At 40.8% G+C, this 25,230-nt stretch overlaps 1 protein-coding gene across 1 annotated transcript; it reads left to right on the forward strand.

Annotated features, from left to right (window-relative positions):
* Window positions 1-5,686: 5,686 nt before the first annotated feature.
* LOC109243414 lies at window positions 5,687-10,251 on the forward strand. The gene is made up of 8 exons (XM_019410344.1): window positions 5,687-6,061; window positions 6,526-6,723; window positions 7,199-7,492; window positions 8,307-8,591; window positions 8,703-8,922; window positions 9,003-9,104; window positions 9,273-9,468; window positions 9,534-10,251. Exons 1-8 carry the CDS (start codon window positions 5,687-5,689, stop codon window positions 10,249-10,251), a joined length of 2,388 nt encoding a protein of 795 aa, XP_019265889.1.
* Window positions 10,252-25,230: the final 14,979 nt, after the last annotated feature.

The raw sequence follows: 25,230 nt of genomic DNA on the forward strand, positions 1-25,230 counted from the left end.
AAAAATACTAATAAGATGTGAGGGAAGGGGAGAAATAATAAATAAAATCTTTAAGGCGAAGTTACACTTACGCTTCTTGTTCCATTTCTCGGGAAATGACTTGTCCTCAGCAGAGATCAAGTCCGAGGTCTTCACTTGAACGAATCGGCCCATCCAGCCTCGGTCCCGATCCTCATCTATACCTGAGAACGGGGCCCTATTGGCCCGGTGAGTAAGTTTTATTAATCCCCCTCGATAGAGTCAAGGACTGTAAAGACGCATGAGATGATCGAGGGTGAATGGACAGCGCTCGATATTGCTTACAAAAAAGCGGAGAAGAATCACTATCCTCTGAGGGGTGAATTTGACCGAGGGTCACTTTGTACCTCTTGTAGAAGGCAATAATGATCAGGTCTAAGGGACCCAACGTGAAGGGTAAGTGTAAATACTTAAAAAACCCTCCACGTGGGTAGTAATTGCTTCCTCGGGCGTGGGCACCACCACGTGTTTATTGGCCTAGTTACAATCCTCTTTGACCTTGGAGAGGAGATCATCAGTGATCGAACATACATATCTCGATACCGGCTCACATCGACCCAGTACCGGGGAAGTTTTTTAGATCTTGAAATCAGCACCGGTCGAGCACCCTCCAGGAATGAACTCTTCAGGGTAGGGTTCCGCCGCAGTCCCGTAGCTGGCAGACCGTGATGAAGAGGCCATCTCTTTATGTGGAACAACCTTAGAGTTTTCGCCATTTTAAAGCAGAGATAAAGATAAGGAAATTAAGAAGGTACAGTTAGTGGTTGCAAAAGGTTCAAGAAATCTGGGTACAAAAGGTCGAGAGTGAAGAGATTCTTAAAGAAAAAGAGTAGAAGAAGCTTTGAACATAAAGTTTGAATAAATGAAAGTTGGGATATTTATAGTTTGCTTATGACGATTCAAAACCAGTAGTGGCCGACCAAAAACTGGCACACAGCCTTGGAGACTGGACCGACGGGACGTTTCAGTTACCTTTTGTCGCTTACGTCATATTCTATCGAAGTGAGGTTTAGAAGTTCATATTGTTTCTCGTCATCTTCTCTCCGAAAAATGAGGGGACTATCTGTATACGATCGAAATCGGGTTCGTCCATTATATGACAAGCCGAGGCTGAAGCATGACACGTTAGAGCTTGAGCCCAGGTTATATCGAACCAAAGCGCGAAGTCAAGACAATAAGCTCGTGACTCCAGGACAGAACAAGATCGAGGGAACTTTGTCGAGCCAAATAACGGAGGGCCGAAATATCTGGGATCGGTCAGAGATCACGGTGGAATTCTCGGTACGTATGGAGGAGAGGCCGATTAATTAGCGAATCATGAGATTGGTTACATTTAATAGAATTGTATCAAGAATATGACTCCCTAATATATAAAGGGAGGTTTGATCATTTGTTAAGGACATTGTGATATGCAGCAAAAAGCAATACAGTTCTAGTTCTTATCATCTTGTTATTCTGTTCTTACATCAGTTGAGGCATTTCTTGGTTCGAGGGTGATCAAACTCTAAAGCCAAGGCTGTTCAATTTGTGTGGTTTGCATTTATTCATCATCAGTTTCAATATTAATCTGATTTCATAATTTGTATCAAGTTATATCACATATCCTTAAACCGCGTATAATTTAATTGTTATCCGATTTTAAGGGTAAACAAACATCATAGTCATAAGTCCTAACAAGAATTCTGAACAAAATTTGATCACTAATTGTTTCACTTTATAGCAAAATTTTCTCGAGAATGGGCGGAACATCCATGGCCGCCGATGTCAAGTTTGCCGGATTTTTTTTTTAGATTCTTGGAATCTGAAATAGTGAAATGATATGAGCTTTCATAAAGTGGGGAATCTGGACAGGGGGAAGAATCCTGATGGAGTAAAATTTGCTAGAACAATCGGATGAGGCTCGTCGGAGTTTCTGTTCACGGGCAACAAGGTTCAGAGCATTTTTGAAGGACGTACCACAGTTAAAACAAACTGAAATATGAGATGTCGGTATCCAAGCAACGGGAAGAGACTCTAAATCCACATCTTCATTTGGAGCACTTTTTACTCCTGATTTGGTTGTCGGAGGCGATTTAGAAGAATGCTGGATGTACGGCTTAGGAGTAAATGGATTTAGCTGCCGCCGATGATTCTAGTACTAAACATGTGTTATATTTGTTGTGTGTATGAGTTAGTTGCCGGAATATAATGGCTTTGGTTGGCGATGGTAATTTCTGGTGTTAAAGGTGAAGTGCACCACTTTTTATGTTTAGTTTTGGTGTTGTTCAGCCACGTGTCAATTCTATAGGTCCTTTTTTTGGTGGGTTTAAGGGTATTGGATCGGATAAATTTACAAAAAAAAAATCGGTTGGACCAATTCTATCAAATACCCCTATTTTTGCTAGATTATTTCTCTATTGCTCCATTTTTTACGTTCATGAGCCGAGGGTCTTTCGAAAACAGTCTCTTTACCTTCATAGGTAGGGGTAAGGTCTACGTACACACTATCCTCCCCAGATCCCACTTGTGGGACTCCACTGGATTGTTGTTGTTGTTGTGTAGTATGACGGAGGATAGTTTTGAACAATATTCAATAGTAGAGAGGTATTTTTGACCATTTCCTTAGATTTTTACTTAAGTTCATTAACATTATAAGTAAAATATTCTTTTAATAATTTTATCACAAAATCTAACGTTATCTTTTATGATTGTTATTTAAATATTACGTGTATGTATGTACGTACGTATGTACGTATGTATGTATGCATGTATGTATGTATGTATGTATGCATGCATGCATGTGTGTGTGTGTATATGTATGTATGCATGCATGCATGCATGCATGTAGATAGATAAAAAAATATCATGATTTTAAAAAAGTAAAAAAAAAAAAAAGAAGAGACATAGGTTGATATGTAAGGGTAAAATAGGTTTTTAAAAAGTCAATGGGCATAAAAAGGGAAAAAATGTTCAATGTTGAGGGGGTTGAGTTTTAAAGCAAAATTGAGGGGTGTAAATGATTTTCACCCGACAGATAGATATAAATATATACTAATATATATAATATAATATACTCCCTTCGGTCCACAATAAGTGACAAATTTGTTTTTGGCACACCCATTAAGAAAATACTAAATTCTAGACGAAAATAGTTAGTGTGACTAAACTACCCTTCACTAAATATTGCACCATAGTTTATTTCTATTCTCAAATGTGAGGAGTAAATGACTTTTTAGGGATACGTACATAAGGGTAATTTTGAAAAAACAAATTGAATTTTTCTTGATTATATAAATGGACACTTATTTTGGACCAAAATAAAAAAGCAAGTTGGTCACTTATTACACGTAAATGCATAGAATTTAGAGTAGAGTGCTATTCTAATTAACCGGCAAAAATTCAGTTCTTTCCTTCTTTTCAAAGGGATCTTATTAATGTGTGATTCTGAATTCTGATGTACTTCTTCAATTCTCCTAAAACCCAAATAAATTCTTCCTCTTCGGCCCCAACACCAATAGAATATCCAGCAAATCAATGGCATCACTTAGAAACCAAGAAATCGACAATATTGATAGGAATATCAGTGACTTACCAGAGTCCATTTTGTGTCACATTCTTTCTTTTCTTCCAAGTCATTCTGCTGTGAGGACAAGTTTAGTATCAAAAAGATGGAAAAATCTATGGATCTATGTTGACACTGTGAACTTCGATTGCTTTAACAATAAGTGGAGAAAACGTAGTTTTGTCCGATTTGTTAGCATGGTTTTGATGTATCACAACGTGTTGAAAAATTTCTCTCTTGTTTGGAATAAAATATGTGACAAGGAAGATATTCACCCATGGCTTTATTGGGCTACTGCTATTGGAGTTCAACATCTTAATTTGCAAAACTGTAAGAATGGCCGAATGAAATTGCCTACTTGTGTCTACTCCTGCAAAATCCTAGAGGTTCTTGAATTGCGTGGCCAAATACTTATCAATTGTCCAGAAAATATTTGTCTTCCAAAATTAAAAACTCTTAGTCTAATTACGGTTCATTAAGAAGGCGGCGAACGTGATGTTGTAAGTAGTGCTGGTAAAATGAGCCAATATTTTGTCAAACCACCCGTTCTGCCCATATTTTAGTGGGTTAAATGAATGATATTTAAGTTGGGTAAAATCTGAGCTTCAACCCATATTCAACCCGTAAAAATATGGGTATTCATGTGTAAAATATGGGTAAAATATGGATTAGTCTAATGGGTCATCTTCCAACTTTTGCTCACTCAAAATACATTATACCATTTTTGAAACTGAAAATGCTATAAAGGTATTCAACTCCTCTTCCTTCCTATGTTTCTTCTCACTATAGCTGACTGTGAGTATTTTCTTCTTTTTTTTTTTCTTCTAAACATAGTAAGTACAATTTACTTTTGTTTAGCATTTTTTTTAGAAAATATCTTTGAACTGAATTTACTAATTAGCTCTATACATCACAAGAATTTAGAAACATTAGTGGATTCTTTAGCTTATATAGATGCGATTTGTATGCAAGCTAGTTTTTTTCTTTTCTTTTTTATTTTTTTAATTTAGAGGGGTCAAGGTAGATTTTGATCATAATACATGTTTTTGGTAGTGAAAGATGCAATGACAAAGTAAAGTTCCTGAATCATTATGGTAATTGATATGATTTGATTTGTGCTTGATATTAGACTTTTTTGTGTTATTGCTGGTGTACTGATGCAAAAGAAAAATCAGAAGAAACAGGGAAAAATGATAAAGAAAAAGTCGATCTAATGCATTCCGGTGAATCGTGATAAAGAGATAAAATGTTTTCTAAGTATCCTCTTACGAAAATGCGATCTTTAACACTATCCAACAAAATATTTTCAACATGAAATTCGTGTTGATTCTCCGATTATTATATGATAGTTCAAAGATGTAGTTATGTTGGGCTATCAGAATACTTGGCCTCAGGCCCAATAAGGCAATCTTAGTGTTTTGGCCAGATATTATTTTATTGTACATAGCCATTAGTTAATTAGTTAGTTAGGCTTCTTTTGTAATGAGTACTTCTTTTGTAAAGGACACACATATAAATAGAAAAGGGCTGAAAGGCTAATCAGATTTTTCGAGCCACAAATTCAGTCTCTCTTATTCTCTCTCTCCTCGAACATTCTACAAAATCCTAATCAGATTCTTTGCAAAATCTCGTTCGATTCAGGATGTTCACATGGTATCAGAGCATAGATCCTGATTGATCTCGTCATGTTGAATCGAGTGATGGTCTCGTTCATTTTAGAAAAGAAAATTCAGAATCGTTTTTTTTCTCTCGCAAAGTATTTTCTTCGATTTTGTTCGAATTCACTGTAATTTCTGTCTTATATCTTCAATATCTCGGTTGATTTGAGGTTTTCTCTTGGTTTTGAGTTGGCGACTGTCGTTGTTGAAGCTAGGGTTCCAGTATTCGTTTGAAGCTAGGGTTCGAGTTCACCGTCGAAGTTAGGGTTTTTGATTTCCAGCCTTCAAATCCTAGTTTTTGTGGAGACTCTCGTGATTATCAAGGCCGTACTCTTTTCGGTTGCAAAAGAGGCTGGTAATATCGTTTCTTCTCAAAATTGTGTGCTTTACAATAGAGCTGATGTACTCCTCGAACTCAGGGGGTTGTTGTTCTGATATCTTGTGTTTGGTGTATTTTGGATTGTGAACAATGGGTAATACTGACGAAACCAGTAATGTTACTGCTATTGATTCCTCCAGTCCAATGTTCCTCCATCCCTCCGATATCCCTGGGATTTTTTTAGTCCACACACCTTTCTCTGGTACAGGGTTTAGTGGGTGGAAAAGAAGTATAATTGTATCTTTTTCTACTAAGAATAAAATTAGTTTCATAGATGGTACTTGCCCCAAACCTGCGGAAAATTCTCCACACATTAAACAATGGAACAGATGTAATAATATGGTCATCTCTTGGTTGACCAGTTCACTTTCTCCAGAAATTGCTGAGAGTGTTCAATATTCAGAAACTGCCGAAAGCATCTGGGAACAATTATATAAAAGATATGTGGCAGTTAATGGGACGAAAGTTTTTGAAATAAAGAAAGAACTTGCTTCCACTATGCAAGGGGCTCTTGACATAGCTTCCTATTTCAACAAACTTAAGAAATTATAGGATGAATTGAGGGTAATGCGTAGTAATAAGGTAAATGTTTGTGGGTGCCCTATTAGAGCAGAACTTCTGAAAGAAGAAGAGGATAGAGTCCACCAAATTCTAATGGGTCTAAATGAGATATATGTTGGGGTTAGGAGTAATATTTTGATGATGCAACCATTTCCATCACTTGATAACACCTATAACATCCTCTTACAAGATGAAAAAAAAAACAAATAAATCCTGGTCCAAATTTCAGTTTTGAATTTGCATCCGTTGATGTGTTTAGCCTCAACAACAAGGTATCTTTTGTTCAGCCTCAAAGGCAGTTATACTCAAAGGGTTAATTTGATCAGAGTAAAGGAAACCTGAGTAATCTTTTTTGCAAATATTGCAAGAAGCCTGGACACTTAATTGATAAGTGTTACAAGCTTCAGGGGTTTCCTCCTAATTTCAAGTTTACCAAAGGCAAGAGAATTGCAGCCAATGTGACTACAGAATGTGAATTCTCCAATGATTCCAATCCAAATTCATCTGGCCACACTCCTAATGCCAACAATGGTGTTATTGTGGCTTCTGAGGGTCAAAAGTCTGCAGTGCCTGGTCTAACACAGCAGCAGTAGACTCAGTTGATAAATCTGCTTCAGCAATCTCAACTATCTGATTCAATCACTCCACCTCATCTTATGGCATCTGCCAATTTTGCTGGTATATTGTTGTCTGATCCTATAGTGTATGGTTCTAGTTCTTGTATGCTGACAAAAATCACCAACTCTACAAACTCTACAAAACTAATCTGGATAATTGATTCTGGTGCCGCTAATCACATGACCTCAAATAAAGATGTCCTTTTCAATATATTTTCCCTTAACTATTCCTTATCTAGTCTCTCTTCCAAATGGCTATAAAGTCAAGGTTACAAGTATAGGATCCTACTCATTAAAGGAATCTATCACCTTACACAATGTCCTTTATGTCCCTTCTTTTCATTACAATTTAATATTTGTGAATAGACTGGTACAATAATTGCGTTGTATAGTTATGTTAACTTATATTGGATGTTTTATCCAGGGCCATTTTCTGAAGAAGCCTCTAGAGCTTGGTAGAGTGGATGATGGACTCTACAAGTCAGAGTTGCCTTTGACATCTCTTCCACACAATTCTGTTGTTGAAAATTTTACTTCTTGCACCTTGTATTCTGATGTTTCTCCCACTTCTGTAAATACTTCCATTTCCACTTGTAATAAAGCTGCACAAGATAATATGGACATTGTTTGGCACCAAAGACTTGCACTTGTTCCTTTTGTGAGAATGCAGACTATTTCTGTTATCTCTATTTCTTCTAAACAATATTTTCCTTGTAATGTATGCCCTATGGCTAGACAAACTAGGTTGCCCTTCCCTGACAGCATCATTCAGACCAATAAATATTTCCAACTTATTCATGTTGACACTTGGGGTCCTTATCACACACCTACTTACTCTGGCTCTAGATAAATTTTTAACAATTGTGGATGATTTTAGCAGATCTACTTGGACTCACTTATTGGGGTCTAAAAGTAATGCATTCTCTCTTCTAAAAGCCTTTGTTCTCATGGTCAAAACTCAATTTAATGTGAATGTTCAAACCATTAGAAGTGACAATGCCTTGGAACTTGGTTCCAGTCACATAGCCATTTCCTTCTTCTCTGATAATGGCATCATTCATCAAACCAGCTGCCCTCACACACCACAACAAAATGGTGTGGTGGAAAGGAAGCATAGAACTCTACTTGAAGCATCTAGAGCACTTCTCTTTCAGTCCAAACTACCACTTAGGTTCTGGGGTGATTGCTTATTAACAGCAACTTACATCATCAATAGACTTCCTTCTAAATTGCTCAACAACAAATCACCATTTGAAATATTATATGGGAAAGTCCCACATTATTCTCACCTAAGATCATTTGGTTGCTTGTGTTATGCAACTGTACCAATTCCACAAAGAGATAATCTCCAACCAAGGGCAATGAGATGTGTGCTTCTGGGATACCCCTTTGCCAAAAAGGGATACAAGTTATATTGTTTAGATACTCACAAATTTCATTTCTAGAGATGTTGTATTTCATGAGCTTGTGTTCCTTTTGATAAGTCTTCTTCTTCTCCATCTCCTGCTTCACAGTCCCATTCTCTTCCTTAGAGTGTAGTGATGAATCCCCCTCCTGACACTACTACTCCTGTACCTTCTCAGCCACCTCCTCATGTTATATCCACTGTAGATGTTCCTGTCAACAGTTCCTCTCCATCCTCTCCTGTCAACAGTTCTTCTCCTGTATCACCATCTATTACTACTAATATTCCGAGTTCTGATTCTCAAGCTACAACTTCTGCTCCTTTGCATTCTCCACCTAATTCTCCTGCTGTTTCCAATCCCGTTTCCTCTATTCAACCCCCAGCTTTCAATCCTGATATTCTTCCTGTCCCTGTAACTAGTATCCCTCCATTAAGGAGATCTGACAGACCACATCATCTTCTTTCCTATTTACAGGATTATAAATGTCAGCTACCTGCCTCTTTTTCTTGTTCTTCTGTTCAGCCTACTGAATCCGAACCATACACTTATGCTCAGGCAGCTCATATTCCAGCCTGGCAAGAGGCAATGAGAAAGGAGTTTGAGGCACTAGATGCCAATAAGACTTGGGATATTGTTGAACTTCCTGCTGGAAAGAAACCCATTGGGTGCAAGTGGGTCTATAAAATAAAGTATAGAGCAGATGGTAGTGTAGAAAGGTATAAAGCAAGGCTTGTGATTCGAGGTGATACATAGGTTGAGGGAGTGATTTCACTGAAACTTTTTCACCTGTTGTCAAGTTGTCTACTGTTAAATGCCTTATAGTTGTTGCTATCAAGCAGGGTTGGTCTATGTTTCAACTTGATGTAAATAATGCTTTTCTTCATGGTGATTTACATGAAGAGGTTTATATGAAGCTTCCTCAAGGTCTTTCCATTTATTCATCTTCCTCATCTTCTCCCTTAGTTTGCAAGATAAATAAATCCCTCTATGGCTTGAGGCAAGCTTCCTGACAATGGTATGCAAAGTTGCCTCAAGCTTTGTGTTCAAGAGGATACACTCATTCCTTAAATGACTATTCCTTGTTTGTTAAAGGGTCTTCTGGTAACATTGTGATTCTTGTTGTGTATGTAGATGATATCATCTTAACAGGGAACAATCTTGTTGAGATTTCTGCTTTGAAAGACTTCTTGGACAATGAGTTTAAAATAAAAGATTTGGGTCTGTTACACTATTTCTTGGGCATTGAAGTCAATGCTTCTCCTTCTGGTGTTTTCTTAAATCAAAGAAAGTTTGTCTTGGATTTACTTAAAGCATATAACTTTTTGGAGGTGACCCTTGTTGTTTCTCCTTTAGATTTGATTCCAAGTTGAAAGCTGATTCTGGGGAGTTGTTTGATCATCCTAAAAGATACAGGAGTCTGATTGGCAAACTTCTCTTCTTGACTCATACTCGACCTGATCTCTCTTTTGGTGTGCAATATTTAAGTCAGTTTCTTCAAGCTCCCAGGTTGCCTCATATGACTGTTGCCCTCCACATGTTGAGATACTTGAAGGGCACCTTTGATGTTGGGCTATTCTACTCTAACTCCCCTGATTGTACTCTCATAGCATATTCTGATAGTGATTGGGCAGCTTGCCCTAATACTCGCAAGTCTGTCTCTAGTTTTTGTGTCTTTTTAGGTGACTGTTTGGTCTCTTGGAAATCTAAGAAACAACTTATTGTTTCACTCTCCTCCGCTGAGGCAAAATATAAGGCACTCAGTAAATTGGTGGCTGAACTTACCTGGCTCACTAGGCTGCTTCCTGATCTTTCTGTTCCTATTTCTTATCCTGTTTATGTTTTTTGTGACAATCAAGCTGCCATTCATATTGCTAAGAATCCGGTGTTTCATGAGAGAACCAAGCATATCGAGGTGGATTTTCATTTTATACAGAAGAAGTTAGCAGATGGCTTGATTCAGTTGTTTCATGTTACCACCTCTAATCAGCTTGCCGACATCTTCACTAAGCCTCTTACTGGCGTGCTTCATCAGTCCTTCCAAGTTGAAGTTGTTCTCCCCCCTCCAACTTGAAGGGGGTGTTGGGCTATCAGAATATTTGGCCTCAGGCCCAATAAGGCAATCTTAGTGTTTTGGCCAGATATTATTTTATTGTACATAGCCATTAGTTAATTAGTTAGTTAGGCTTCTTTTGTAATGAGTACTTCTTTTGTAAAGGACACACATATAAATAGAAAAAGGCTGAAAGGCTAATCATATTTTTCGAGCCACAAATTCAGTCTCTCTTATTCTCTCTCTTCTCGAACATTCTACAAAACCCTAATCAGATTCTTTCCAAAATCTCGTTCGATTCAGGATGTTCACAAGTTATTCCATCAATTTTTGGCTAAACTTTTAAGTTTGGGACACAGATTTGTGTGTACAGGCATCTTGCCATCTTGGTCACATTTTCTTCTTAAAATAAAAACTGTCATATTTTGTTGAAAAGTAACTTAAGTTTACAAGATGATAGTCAAATTTGAATAAAGTTAATGATCAAAAGTATATATTATTCCAGTTAAATTTTTGTCACTAAATAATCTTAGCAAAAGAAAATTTATAAATTGCACTTGAAAAAATATTACACTTATATAATATGGGTTAAAGCATATTCAACCCGCCCATTTGACACCCAACCCGCTTTTGACCCGCATAAAAAATGGGCGGTTGAGACCCAACCTATTTTTGCTTAACCTATTTTTAACCCGCCCAAATCAGACCCAACCCACCCATTTGCCACCACCATTCATAAGCTTATTGTCCCATGTTTGCAATCTGTTTATGTTGAAAGGGATGAGTATGATAATGTAACTAAGTTTCTTATAACTTCTCCTGTTTTGAAAAAGCTTAAAGTTACTATTTATGATGATGGATCCTTTGACAATAGAAGTGATAAGGAAAAAAGTGACTTTTTTTGGAGATAAATACATAAACTTGAGAATATAAATTTGATGGATGATGTTTCTGAGACATTCTATTTTGGATGTATCGTCCTTAGTTGGAGCAAATGTCAATCTTAAAAATCCAATGCGACTCTCAGATGAAAAGAAATATCAGAGAGTCCACTCTTTTGCCAGATTGATGCAAGCATTTCACAACGTTGAAGATTTATATATTGCAGTTCCAAGTATTGCGGTACGCCACCAAAAAAATATTCTCTTTATTTTTATTAAGCATTATCTTTTTCCCAATAATGCTTGTGCTTAACTCTGTCCGTCAATGTTTAGGCATGAAATGATATTTGAATTCCGATGGTAACATTCTCTTTATTTAATTCATATTCCTAGTCATGTTTTAATGTTGTTATTATCTGATTAATTGTTTTTAACTTGTTTGATTTGTCATTTTGTGCATAATGATCTATCTATTCCCGATGTGCCACCATTATTCAATATCCATATTTCGTTAATATAATCTTTTATAAGTTAATACATAGAGTTGTAACATAGAATTTCTTTCAATGGATTATTGCTCTGATAACATGTTTTGGAGTATAAAACCTTAAATACAAGAGATATAGTAATACTACAATATTAGCGTATCCTCTATGTACCATTTTTATTTTGGTAAGGGGTTGACTCGTTCTTGAATCCATTCTCATACACCTTTATCTTTAACATATCTAAAGAAAATAAAAAGTTGCGGCTCTTTAAAACTCAACTATGAGGAATTGGATTAATACAATGTTATCAAAGACTCATTTATGGCGTGCTTATGCCCCGAAGCTCAAAAAAGCTCCGGAATGGCACTTCCCTTCATTTAAGCTGCACTTTAGAGTAGGCAAGACACTAAGGAACGAGGCTTATTGCGCACACATTCTATCTTGAATCGAGCAGTACTAATTAATAAATATAATCAAGTAAGAGATATATTAGATTTTAATGAAATTTACAAAGGAATTTGCTACAATTTTCTTGCATTACAAATATATTTTTGCCCTTAGTGACCCAATATACATGAAGCGCTTTCTAAAGCTTTTCGGCTTTGACACAATGGATTAATATTAATATTATTATATTATATATACTGAATGTTGAAATTAGTTATTTAGTTTTCAATTTGATTATATAGTACTAAATTCATGTATGTTTGTTTGTTCATCATTTTTTAGTTTTATGTGTAAAGTTTGTTTTTTTATTGCTATCAGGATAACATCATTAATTGGAGCGACCCTTCTCATGTGCCTCGATGCGTCTATTCATGTCTCAAAGCCATTTCAATTGACGTATTTTGGGGTCGCCCAGATGAGCTTTCTGTGCTTTACTATATTCGTGAGAATGCTGAAGTTTTGCAAATTGTTGTTTGAGCAAAAAGGTGCTAAATCTTTTAACTAGACCAATTAATGATGAATTAAAGGGCGAATCTTAGTTGAACTTAATAAATTCTAGATCGAATAAAATGGAATACTCGTGAGACGTGTAGTTCTCAAGAGCATTAAATAATACATTTAATACTCTATGAATGACAATAAATATGATAGCGTGAATATGCAATAAATGTAAATAATGACAATAAATGTAAAAAAGAAAGGATCTACCACCCAATTATTACATGATTGGGATGTTCCTTTTCTCTGTCAGCGACGTAGAAAGTGATAAGTCAAGATGGGTGTGGAATCTTTGGATCTATGGATAAATATTGAACAATGTGTGCTTCAATAATATCATCAACGAACAAGGCAACTTTTGGATCTTCTCTTTTGTCAGCCTTTACAATGTGTTCTTATCAGAAAGTGAAGAAGATCCTCTTTTTGTTTTCTATCTCTTCCTATTTATAAGGGATATTCCCCAAAAACCCTAAACAGTACAACCTAAAGAATATCCAAAGTAATATTCTTTATGTCTACCTTTGAACCTATTCTACCGTTATTTTCTCACCTCGGCTGACCGCTTTTGGCAACAGCCTTTGTGAGAGAAACCTTCAATCGTTATATCAGGGTTGACCTCGTCATTTGTCTTACTTATCCGTTACCACCAAGTCACCAAATTTGGACCTATATAATTAGTCCCTCCGCTTGTTGAGGTCGTGGCTTTGCACGCCCTCGATGAGCAGACTTGATTTGCCTTTGTTTCGGGAGAATTTGGCTGTTGCATAAGCCGGGTCGACAAAGGTCAAGAGAGCGACACAATCAGTGGAGTCATGATTGGTGTGGTTGCCATGGGGTGACGTCAGAGCCACGCGCGTCATCATTACGCACTTTCCCGAGACAGCGTTCGCGCTCCTGTCGCTCTGGTTTTGGTGTCGTTGACAATCTTTTGCCTCAATTCTCGAGCCATCCAGCCCTATAAATAGGTGGGGGTTTCGTTTTTTAGAAGTTTCCACCATCCATTTCCTTGCATGAATACTATTTTCTTTTGATCTTCTTTGCCAGCTTCAGTTCTCAATTTTGCTCTCATGATTCCATATCTCACCTTCTTACCTTAGTCGCTACCTCCTTCTTCGGGTTCAATAGCATACCTTTTATCGTCGACATGTCACACACCCTTCGTAGTCACGATGAAATTTCCGACGCCACTCCATTGTCGGTGGCTCCTTCTTCCGGCGGCGAGGATTTCGTGGTTGAAGAGGATGAGAGCTTTCCTACCGTGGAGGAGATAGTTCCTAGAAACTCCTTGTTTAGAAGCGATTTTCATAAGGAACCTGCTCCTGCTCCCGTTCAGGTGATCTCTGAAACTGAGCCGTCTCATATAGTTGAGCTCCGATCTACATATCGTATGCCTTCTCACGTCGGGATAGTTCCGGCTGGTGGCGACATCGTGGAGGTCCATCGACCTGGGTATTGTGCCTTTTATGTCTACCCTTTATTAATTGGTTATACTCTCTTTCTTCTCCCGCTGGCGGAGGAATTCTGTCGATTTTACAACATCTGCCCGGCACTGCTATCCCGTATCTGTATAAAGCTTTCCTGATGCTGACAAAGTATGCGAAATTGGCCGGTGTGAGGTCGATATCCGCCACCTACTACACTTGTTTTCACCAAGCTTTTACAGAGGCACTATGATACACCTACGACATCGTAGGACTAGAGAGCTGATAGTTGGAATGGACGACAGGACCAATCGGAGGTTTTGGCACAAGTACTTCTTTATCAAAATCGAACACTTGGTATCGGACCCTGCTGGATTTCCCGAGCAGTGGAACCATAATCGTAGGTGTTGTTGGCATACACTTGTTGTCTTCTTTTCGTCCCTTCGTTTTTCATTCATTTGTGGTTTCCTTGTGTTGTTTTTTTAGCTTAAAGGCGTGCACCCTTTTCCGTCATCGGCATTGAAGACTGGGTGGATCGCGTGTTACCTCACATGGCGGGTATTCGAGATTGGGCGGTTTTCTACAAATGTTTTGGACCGAAGGTCTCGTCTAGTAAGTGTTACTTTCATTTTGGCCTTCTGTTGTTTACCGTTATTTGTTGATACGACCTCCTTATGGTGACAGGTCGACGGGCTTCCAAAAAGAAAGCTCCACTGCCGGCATTTCGCCAGGCTATTGCATCGGTACGGATGCAATTTACTCTGGCTGGTCCATCCGCGCAGGTCGTACTCAAGCTCTGTCAGCTAGGGACTCTCCTCAGAATGCTGTTGTACGGGATGAGATCTCTTCCCGACCTATCTACCACCTTGTAGATGAGTCGTCTAATGGAGAGGATTCTCCATCGAGAAAGAGGCGAAGAATGGAACTTGGGAAGACCGTCGCCACTAGTGTTGAAACGAGGAAGGTCATTGCCTCGAGGGCGACGCCCGCACTTGTGCCAGACGCTGGAGCCGTTTTTATGGCGGATGCCATCATGGCGGGGAGGTCCCCTAGGCCAAGGGGGTACATCAAGGTGGGGAGCCTATACGGGTTGTTGAAGTTGGTGCGTCATCGACGGCCGGAGGAGATGGAGCGGTTCTCGCAGAGGACGACGGTTCAGGCTCAGACATCGATCCTGAAGAGGTGCAGGCCTTTTTGAAGAGAAACACCCGCGTGGAAGTGAGGACGGAGGGTCCCAACCCACACGTAATCATTCCCGTGGGTTACGACCTTTTGGCTAATTCTGAACAGGAGGTGTCGTCCTTCGCCCCCTTGTGCGCTGCTTCTGAGAACGCGGCGCTTCAGATGATGAGTGATGCGGAGCTGTCGCTGAGTATTTCTGGCATGGATTTGCGAGTAAGTGTTTTTTACTGTTTAGGATTTGTCTCGCATGCGTAATCTGCTTATGCTGACTTTCTTTCCTTTGCATGTCAGACTCTCATTATGGGGATTGAGCACGACCGATGGGATGAACGGAGGACAACCATTTTTAAGAAGGTGACCTCTAAGTACAAAAAATACCTTACCACGCATCGAGCACTGGCTGACGTCTTTAACCAAGATAGCGAGTTTCAGCTATTTCGTGACAGACTCAAACAGAGAGAAGAGGAGTTGGCGAGGAAAGTTAAGGAGCTGAAAGAGCGGGATGATGAGCTGATGAAGGCCATAGGTCGATGCAGCGAGCTTGAGGCGGCTCTTAAGGCTAAGGAGGATGAGCTCGAGGCGAGAAAGGGGGTGAAGGTGAGAATGCCGACCTTCAAGCGCGGGTGGCTTCCTTAACTAGTGAGCTTGGGCAGAGGGAAATGGAGGTTATTGATCTGAGGGGCGAGTTGAGTGCTAAGGTCGAGGAATTGACACGTGCCAAAAAAGTAGGGTGGCCGCCGTATCTGACGTAGCGGCCTTAGATGACACCCTCCGTGTTTGTAGGTTTGAGCAGGATAATGGGGTGGAGACGTCGGCGCTCAAGGTGGCGAGGTTAGAAGAGTGGATCTAGGATCTGGAGGCAGAGTTGTCCGGATTAAACGAACAAGTTGTTGCTATGAAGGCTGAGGAAGTGCGATGGCAGTCGCAGCCGTCTACGTCTCATACTTCTGTCAATCCCGTCGTGCCGCGGGAGTTGTATGAGATGTTGGTCCATGCTGAGGCTCAGCATGTGTACAAGTCCCTGAAGGTCGACGGGAAAGTTTCCGAGGCTGAACTCGAGGGTGTCCGTGTTAAAGCACGTGCGGCCCGTGAAGCCTGTAGTTATGACCCCGGTACGCCTGGTGGGGACGATATTGATGATGATGCGGACAGGCTCGCCGCCGACTCTTGGTATAATGATGAGTACGCCGAAGGAGATGACGCGACGTAGGGCCTTTATACTTTTTTGTTTTGCCCTGCTATTTTTGTGAGGGCATCTTCGGGCCGTTTGTAAAAAGTTTTGTAATATAACAGTTGTAATGGAATGATTACCTTTTTGCTGTGTCTTTTCGGAGTCATTTTTTGTTTTCTATGCGGTGAAGTCCCTGGCTTTTTGGCCGCTCGTGTGTAGTGTTTCGGTGTAGTTGATCATAGATCTTAAAGTAACTCGAGCGAGGTCAAGTGTAAAGTAATTCGAGCTTTGTCGAATGTAAAGTAATTTGAGCGAGGTCGAATGTAAAGTAATTCGAGCGAGGTCGAATGTTAAGTAATTCGAGCGGTGTCGAATGTTAAATTATTCGAGCGAGGTCGAATGTTAAGTAATTCGAGCGAGGTCGAATGTTAAGTAATTCGAGCGGTGTCGAAAAAATGTTGTTTTATTTCATTCATTGGAGAATATCTTGGTGGATAGTACAAAATACTGCTTTATTTTATTCACTGGAGAATACTATACATGTTTGTTTCATACATATATTGGAGAAGTTTCCATGTATCTAATCCCTTCATCGTTCGACCTGGACAAGCAGTCGGGGGAGGAGGGGGGGGGATGAACCATACTTGAACTTCAAGACGTCCCCTTCGTCGCCTCGTTAAAAACCTCCCCGAGAAAACCAAATTGGGACAAAACCCGGGTGAGGGAAAAAGAGTGCAACTTGAAGGGCGTCTTTTTTCAGAAGTTAAAGTATTTGAGGTGGGCGACATTCCAATTGTTTTGTAGTAGTTTTCCTTCCATTGTTTTTAGTTGGAATGCTCCTTTGCTTGCTGTTATCGTGATTTTGTATGGCCCGTCCCAATTGGTTCCTAATTTGCCTTCTTTCGGGTCTTTGCTCGCTTGTGTTTTGGCCTTGAGAACATAGTCTCCGACTTTGAGTGGTCGTATTTTGGCTTTTTTCTTGTAGTACCTTTCTGCTTGTTGTTTTAGGACTACCGTTCTTACGTAAGCCATGTCTCTTCGTTCTTCTACCTCATCGAGGTCTTGTTTTCTGTTCTCGTCATTGTTTTGTCCGCTTTCATTGGAGTATCTCAGGCTAGGTTCCGACCTCAACAGGTATCATGGTGTCAGTCCCGTAGACTAGTGAATATGGCATTTTGCCTGTGCTCGTTTTTGGCGTAGTGCGATAGGCTCACAGTACCTCTGGTAGCAATTCTGGCCATAATCCTTTGGCGTCCTCAAGTTTTTCTTCAAGATGTTCAATATTATTTGGTTGGTGGATTCGGCTTGACCGTTACCGGCGGGATGATATGGCATGGAGAGTATTCGCTTGATGTGCCATTTTTCGAAGAACTCGACGGTCTTTTTCCGGTGAACTGGGGTCCGTTGTCGCAACTGATTTCTTTCGGGATGCCGAAGCGGCTTGTTTCTCCATATGAATGTGATAACTTCCTGTTCGCGTATTTTGCCAATGCACCTGCTTCCACCCACTTGGAAAAATAGTCAGTAAAAACTAAAAGGAATCGTGTGTTACGTCGTCCTGCTAGGAGGGGCCCGGCAATATCCATTCCGTATTTGATAAATGTCCATGGTGATGTAACCTAGTGGAGGAGCTCGCTTGCTTGGTGTACCATAGGGGCGTATTTATGACATTGCTCACACTCCTTGACGTAGTCGGCGGCTTCTTTCTTCATTGTGGGCCAGTAGTAACCTGCCCGAATGAGGCATCTGACGAGGGCTTGGTTGCCGGTATGGGCACCACAGTGGCCCTCGTGTACTTCTTCGAGGACGCGCCTCGTTTGGTTTGGCCCTAGACATTTCGCCAAGGGGCCACCAAATGTTCTTTTGTACATATCGTGGTTGATGATGTTGTACCTGGCCGCCTGCATTCGAAGATTTTTGGCTTCCTTTTTGTCCGATGGGAGCACTCCCTCCTGGAAGTATGTTATGATGTGGTTGCGCCAGTCCCAAGTCAAATTTACAGAGTGTACCTCGAGCTGGTCTACTGACGAGTGGAGGAAGGTGACCACATTTTCTTTAGTGATTTTGGTGGCTGCTGCTAATTTGGCGAGGCCATCTGCCTCGATATTTTGTGCTCGAGGTATGTGGTCGAGTTGACATTCATCGAATTCTAGTAGTAGTTTATGAATTTCCTCCTGGTACTTTTGTAGCCTCTGTTATTTGACTTGGAAAGTCCCTGTGACTTGGTTGACAACGAGTTGTGAATTGCATCTGAGGACAACTCGTCGTGCTCCATATTTGAGAGCCAGCTTTAGTCCTACAATTACAGCCTCATACTCGGCCTCATTGTTAGTCATATCAGGGAACAGTATGGACTGACGGATAACTTCGCCTGTTGGGACCTCGAGTACGAGTCCCAGTCCAGATCCTGACGCGTTGGATGCGCCATCGGTGTATAGGACCCATTGGTCGGGTTTCCCGAGAGGGGTACGAGAAGCCTCCTGCTCGACCTCGGGCATTATTTTGGTACTGAAGTCGGCGAGTACCTGTGATTTTATTGTTGTTCGCGGCTGATATGTTATATCGTGCTCGCTTAATTCTATAGCCCACTTGGCCAGTCTTCCCGAGAGTTCGGGTTTATGTAGGATGCTCTGCAGGGGGAAGGTTATTACCACTGATATGGGATAGCATTGAAAATAGGGTCCAAGCTTTCGTGAAGCTATAACAAATGCTAAGGCCAATTTCTCGAGGTGGGGGTACCTCGTTTCGGTGTCGACCAGGGTTTTTCTAATTTAATAAATGGGAGATTGCATACCTTTTTTTCGCGGACCAGCACTACGCTTACCGCGACTTCTGAGACGGCCAAGTATATTAGGAGGAGCTCGCCAAGTTCTGCTTTGGCAAGCAGTGGGGGCGAAGACAAGTATTCCTTTAGTTCCCTCAAGGCCTCGATGTATTCTGAATTCCACTGGAGCCCGTTATCTTTTTTCAGCATGTTGAAGAATTTGTGGCACCTGTCGGATGACCGTGAGATGAACCTCAATAGGGCAGCTATATGGCCAGTCAGTTTTTGCACCTATTTTTTGCTGGTTAACACTTCAGGTATCCCTTCAATGGCTTTGATTTGATCTGGATTGACTTCGATGCATCTTTGTGACACCAAGAAACCGAGAAATTTTCTTGAGGTTACGCCGAAGGCACATTTTTCGAGGTTCAATTTCATGTCGTACTGCCTTAATATACTGAAGGCTTCTTTCAAGTGGTCAATGTGGTCTTCTTTCCTTTTTGATTTGACCAACATGGCATCGATGTAAACTTCCATTATTTTGTCGAGTTGATCCTTGAACATCTTGGTGACCAACCTTTGATACGTTGCCCCTGCGTTCTTCAACCCGAATGGCATGACTCTGTAACAGTACGTCACTTGATGGGTGATGAAAGTAATTTTTTCTTGGTCCTCCTCCTCCATGAGGATTTGGTTGTAACCCGAGTAGGCGTCCAAGAAGCTTAACAATTCGTGTCCCGCGGTTGCATCGATGAGGTGGTCGATGTGAGGCAATGGGAAGGAGTCCTTTGGGAAGGCCTTGTTTAAGTCTGTGAAATCCACGCACATCCGCCATTTCCCGTTTTTCTTTTTTACCATGACCACATTGGCGACCCATTGGGGTATTTTGATTCCCGAATGGAACAGTTAGCGAGTAGCTTATCCACTTTATCACTTACGCCCTCGTTGATTGCGGCGTTGAAATTTCTTCTTATTTGCCGTACTGGTGGGTAGAGCGGGTCGACGTTCAACTTGTGTGTGGCAACGTCTTTCGGGATACCTGGCATATCTGCATAGGAGAAGGCGAACAAATCGGCATTGTCAATTAAAACCTTATGAAATTTACCTGGTTTTGAAAGTTTATATCCGATGTAAGCCTTTTTGTTGCTGTCACTGCTGTCTAATTGGACGGGGTCGAGGTCTTCTATCGTTGACTCAGCGGCTTCCACGATGTCAGGGTCCCTAATGACGTCTATTTGTGCATTGAGTCTGGTCCCCGACTTTGGTAATTGTTATGCTTCTGAATCTGTTCCCTTTAGCTGTTGAGTGTACGTGCAATCCTGGGCGATACGATAGCATTCTAGGGCAGTGCGTTGTTCGCCTAGGATGTTGAATATCCCCCATAGAGTAGGGAACTTGATCACTTGATACAAACTTGACGGGATGGCCCTCATGGCGTGTATCCAGGGCCGTCCTATGATGGCGTTGTAAGTCGTGTCTTGGTTCATGACATGGAACGTTATTTCTAGGGTGACGCCCCTGGCCAGAATGGGTAGCGTTATCTCCCCAGAGGTTCGCTCAATTGCATTGTTAAAACCTGTTAGAGTTATGCAACGTGGTACGGTCTTTTATTCGGGTCTCAATTGTACGAGAACTCGATGGTGGATAATACACGCGCCGCTTCCGTCATCTACCATTATTCTTTTCACATCAGTATTTGAAATACGTAAAATAATAACAAGAGCATCGAAATGAGGGAAAGTCAAACCGTCGGTATCTAACTTATCGAAGATGATACTGTCTCCGAGGTCGTCGTACCGTTCGTGGGTGATCGACCGCTACAATTTCTATGTGGTTGTGAACTTCACATGGTTGATCGCTGCTCCATCACGTCCGCTGGTGATCATTTGGATGGTGCGGGCAGGGGATGGTGGCTTTGGAGGGCCCTGGTGTTGTTCACGTCCGCGACCGGAGTTGGCTCGTCCACGGTCGCTCATTAGCTCCCTCAGGTGCCCTTGGTTTAGAATGTTTACTACCTCTTGCCATAGAGCTATGCAGTCCTTGATTTTATGACCCCGCTACTGGTGAAATTCACAGAGGACGTTCGACTTTAGGGTACTTGGGTCAGACTTCATCTTTTGTGGCCACTTCACCTTGGTGCCAAGCTTCTCTAGTGCGTACACTATTTCTGAAGGGGAAACACAAAAATTGTGAGCAGATAAGATTAGAAGGCATACCTCTTTCGTTTCGCTGAGTCCTTGTATGTGGCCTGGACGGCCCTTCTGCATGTCGAGGAGAAGGTGGGATAGCTGTTCTGACGTAGTGTTGGTGTCTTTCTCGGTTGGGACGAGGGCCTGGCTCATCTCTCGGACCATCGTTACGACGATCTTTTCACGACTCCATTTGAACTAATGTCAACCGTTGGGTCGGGCCATTAAGGTCGTCCTCATCGGCTCTCACCTCGGCACAGTAGGCATTGTGGATTTCTTCCCAAGTGATGGGAGGGTATTTCATGAGCCTGCTTAATAACTTTCTAGTTGCTCTCGACCCATTCCTGTTCAACCCGTTCTGGAAAGCTGCTACCACCATCCCTTCTGATACATTAGGTAGGCTCATTCTCACCCTGTTAAACCGGGCGAGGAAGTCCCTGAGTCCCTCGCCAGGCGATTGCCTAACGGCGAATATATCGTTTACCCTGGCCTCCGCCTTTTTAGCTCCGACGTGGGCGGTGATGAACTTGTCGGTTATTTCCTCGAACGTTGTTATTGACCGTGCTGGCAATTGTGAATACCAGGTTAAGGCTCCCCCCGTTAGGGTTTCGCCGAACTTTTTCAACAACACTGATGGTACTTGCTCCTTCAAAAGGTCGTTGCCCTTCACCGCTGTGAAGTAATGGATGATGTGATCTTTGGGGTCTGTAGTACCGTCATATATCTTCAAGTATGGTGGCATTTTGAAGGTTTTGGGAATGGCATGTGGAGCCGCTTCCTCGCTGTACGGTTGTTCGACGAACCGGCCAATGTCTCATTTTGGTAGTAACTTTGGGGCGCCCGGTATTTTGTCGACCCTTTCTTGATGGTCCCTCATCTGGTCGCGGAGTGCATTGTTTTCGTTTTCCATTTCTTCCATTTTCTTTAAAATGGCTGTCAGTGCGTCATTACGTGCATCAACAGTGGTGTAAGTGTTACCTGTTTGGGGGGTGGGCCGTTCGCCAGTGATCGTTGTGATATCTGCTTGCGCGGTGTTTCTATTCTCCCTCTGAACGGGTTTGTCGAGTATGTTATTCAGAGTACTCGTCAGCCATTCTTCCAATAATTTTCTCACTGCTGGCGGTGCTTTCTCCACTGTGGACGTTGATGCTCCTCTCCCGCATGAAACGGTTACGCTTTCATGAGGAGGAGGTGAGTCACTCCGCCTGAGCGTAGCGTCTGGTGTCACATTCTCGTTGTTTTCCTTATCATCCTCGTTGATGGTGTTCAAAATGTTAGTAGTGACACCTGCTATTGCTTTCTGCCTTGCCTCTCCTTTTCCTGCCATCGTTAGTTTGTACAAACGAAGAAGAGATGACTGTCTTTTTATGATCTAGAAGGAACTAAAATTTCAACTAAAACCTCCCCACCGACGGTGCCAAATTGTTTGAGCAAAAAAGTGCTAAACCTTTTAACTAGACCAATTAATGATGAATTAAAGGGCGAATCTTAGTTGAACTTAATAAATTCTAGACTGAATAAAATGGAATACTCTTGAGACGTGTAGTGCTCACGAGCATTAAATTATAGATTCAATACTCTATGATTGACAATAAATATGATACGTGAATATGCAATAAATGTAAATAATGGATATAAATATAATAAGAAAGGATCTACCACCTAATTATTAAATGATTGGGATGTTCCTTTTCTCTGTCAGCGACGTGGAAAAGTGATAAGTCAAGATGGGTGTGGAATCATTGGATCTATGGATAAAAATTCAAAAATGTGTGCTTCAATAATATCATCAACGAACAAGGCAACTTTTGGATATTCTCTTTTTTTCAACCTTTACAGTGTGTTCTTATCAGAAAGTGAAGAAGATCCCCTTTTTTGTTTTCTAACTCTTCCTATTTATAAGGGATATTCCCCAAAAACCCTAAAAAGTACAACCTAAAGAATATCCAAAGGAATATTCTTTATGTCTACCTCTGAACCTATTCTACCGTTATTTTCTCACCTCGGCTGCCCGCTTTTGGCACCAGCCTTTGTGAGAGCAACCTTTAATCGTTATATCATGGCCGACCCCGTCATTTGTCTTACTAATCTGTTACCACCGAGTTGCCAAATTTGGACCTATACAATTTTGAAATTGCATTTTTCCACTAATAAGACTCAAACAATGTTCCAAGTGCTACAAAAAATAGCTGGATTGCCAAGGAAGTCTCAAGCTTGTTGAATTGAATATCTCTAAGACTTGTGTAGTAAGCAAGACCATATTCTATATATCTTTATTAATTAGATTTTCATGATCGATATAATAGAAGTATAGTTTTGGTGACAATTTGCTTTCTTGAGACTTGTATGTCGGAATCAACATTTTGACATTCCAATTTTGTTTCTCACCTAGTGTATGGTACCCAAAGGAATTATTTGAGTTTAGGAGTGGTTTTATCGAAGAAAGTTTGAACTTTGCTCCCTAGAGATAAGTGTCATTGTTTGCGGTATAAACAGCCTATCTTAGTTTTTATTGTAACGATCCGACCGGTCGTTTTGAGTTCTAGCGCATCGTTCGGCGGTTTGAGACCTAGAGTAACTTCATTTCAGGTATTATTGCTAGTACATGTGATCGGAATTGAATTTCGGGAAGTTCGGAGTTGATTTGGAAAGAAAATCCTAATTTCGTAAGCTTTAAGTTAGAAGAAGTGACTAAGGTTTGACTTTTGAATAAACGACCTCGGAATCGAGATTTGAAGGTTCCAACAAGTTCATATGATAATTTTGGACTTGGGCGTATGTCCGGATCGGTTTTTTGATGACCGGGACCATTTTGGCACCTATTGTGGGAAGTTGGCATTTTGGAAGAATTTCATAAATTTGGGTTGAAGAGTATTTTAATGTTATCGATATCCGTATGGAATTCCGAGCCTGTGAATAGCTACGTGTGGTGATTCTGTTCTTAGAAGCGCGTCCGGATGTGGATTTGGAGGTCCGTAGATCATTTTGGGGTCATTTGGCGAAAGTTGGAGGTTGGAGGTTTTTAGAAGTTTGAACGAGAGTGAACTTTTTGATAACGGGGTTGGATTCTGATTCCGGAAGTTGGAGTAGGTTTGTAATGTCAAATGTGACTTGTGTGCAAAATTTGAGGTCAATCGGACGTGATTTGATAGGTTTCGGCATCGGATGTGGAAATTAGAAGTTCAATAGTTCATTAGGCTTGAATCGATGCGCAATTCGTAGTTTTGATTTTATTTGGTATGATTTGAGGCCTCGAACAGGTCCTTGTTATATTATGGAGCGGGTCGGTGTGATTGGACGGTATCCAAGGGGCCTCAGGTGTGTTTCGGATGTGTTTGGGTTGTATCGCGCTCTTATTTCATGTTTCAACGTCGTTTCTTTGGACATAAAGGGTACGATATTGAGAAAACAAAATTTGATTTGTGATTGGATTGAACCATTAGATTCGTTTCGTAATTACGGAGTCATAACAACAAGAATCACCGAATTGCAATATCGTATGAGAGAGTTATGCCCATTTCCGTATCGAGAAAAATTGCTGGTTTTGGTGCGGACTTTGTTCTTCGCGAACACGAGGGAGGTCCCGCGAACGCGAAGAATGAAGTTTGGGTTGACCGGTCAACCCGAAGGATTGCTCTTCACGATGAAGGTTTTCCGGCGAACGCGAAGAAGAAAAATTGCCTGGACAGTGTTTTAAACCGAGAATTTAGTATTTTGGGCATATCTTGAGTTTTTGAGCTCTGTTTGAGGTGATTTTCGCGGTGTTGTTCTCGTATCAACAAGGGGGTAAATATATGAACTTTATTTTGATATTTATTTATGATTATTTTTGTTGGTTATTATTTTTATCCGCATTTGGATTGTAGAAATTGAGATTTTGAGCCCCAAAGTTGAGAAATGGTAAATCCTTGATTTGAGGGTCGATTTGAATTATGACAACCTATCCGGATATATATATA

The sequence above is a fragment of the Nicotiana attenuata genome, unplaced genomic scaffold (genome assembly GCF_001879085.1).
Source record: "Nicotiana attenuata strain UT unplaced genomic scaffold, NIATTr2, whole genome shotgun sequence".
Classification (NCBI taxonomy): Eukaryota; Viridiplantae; Streptophyta; class Magnoliopsida; order Solanales; family Solanaceae; genus Nicotiana; species Nicotiana attenuata.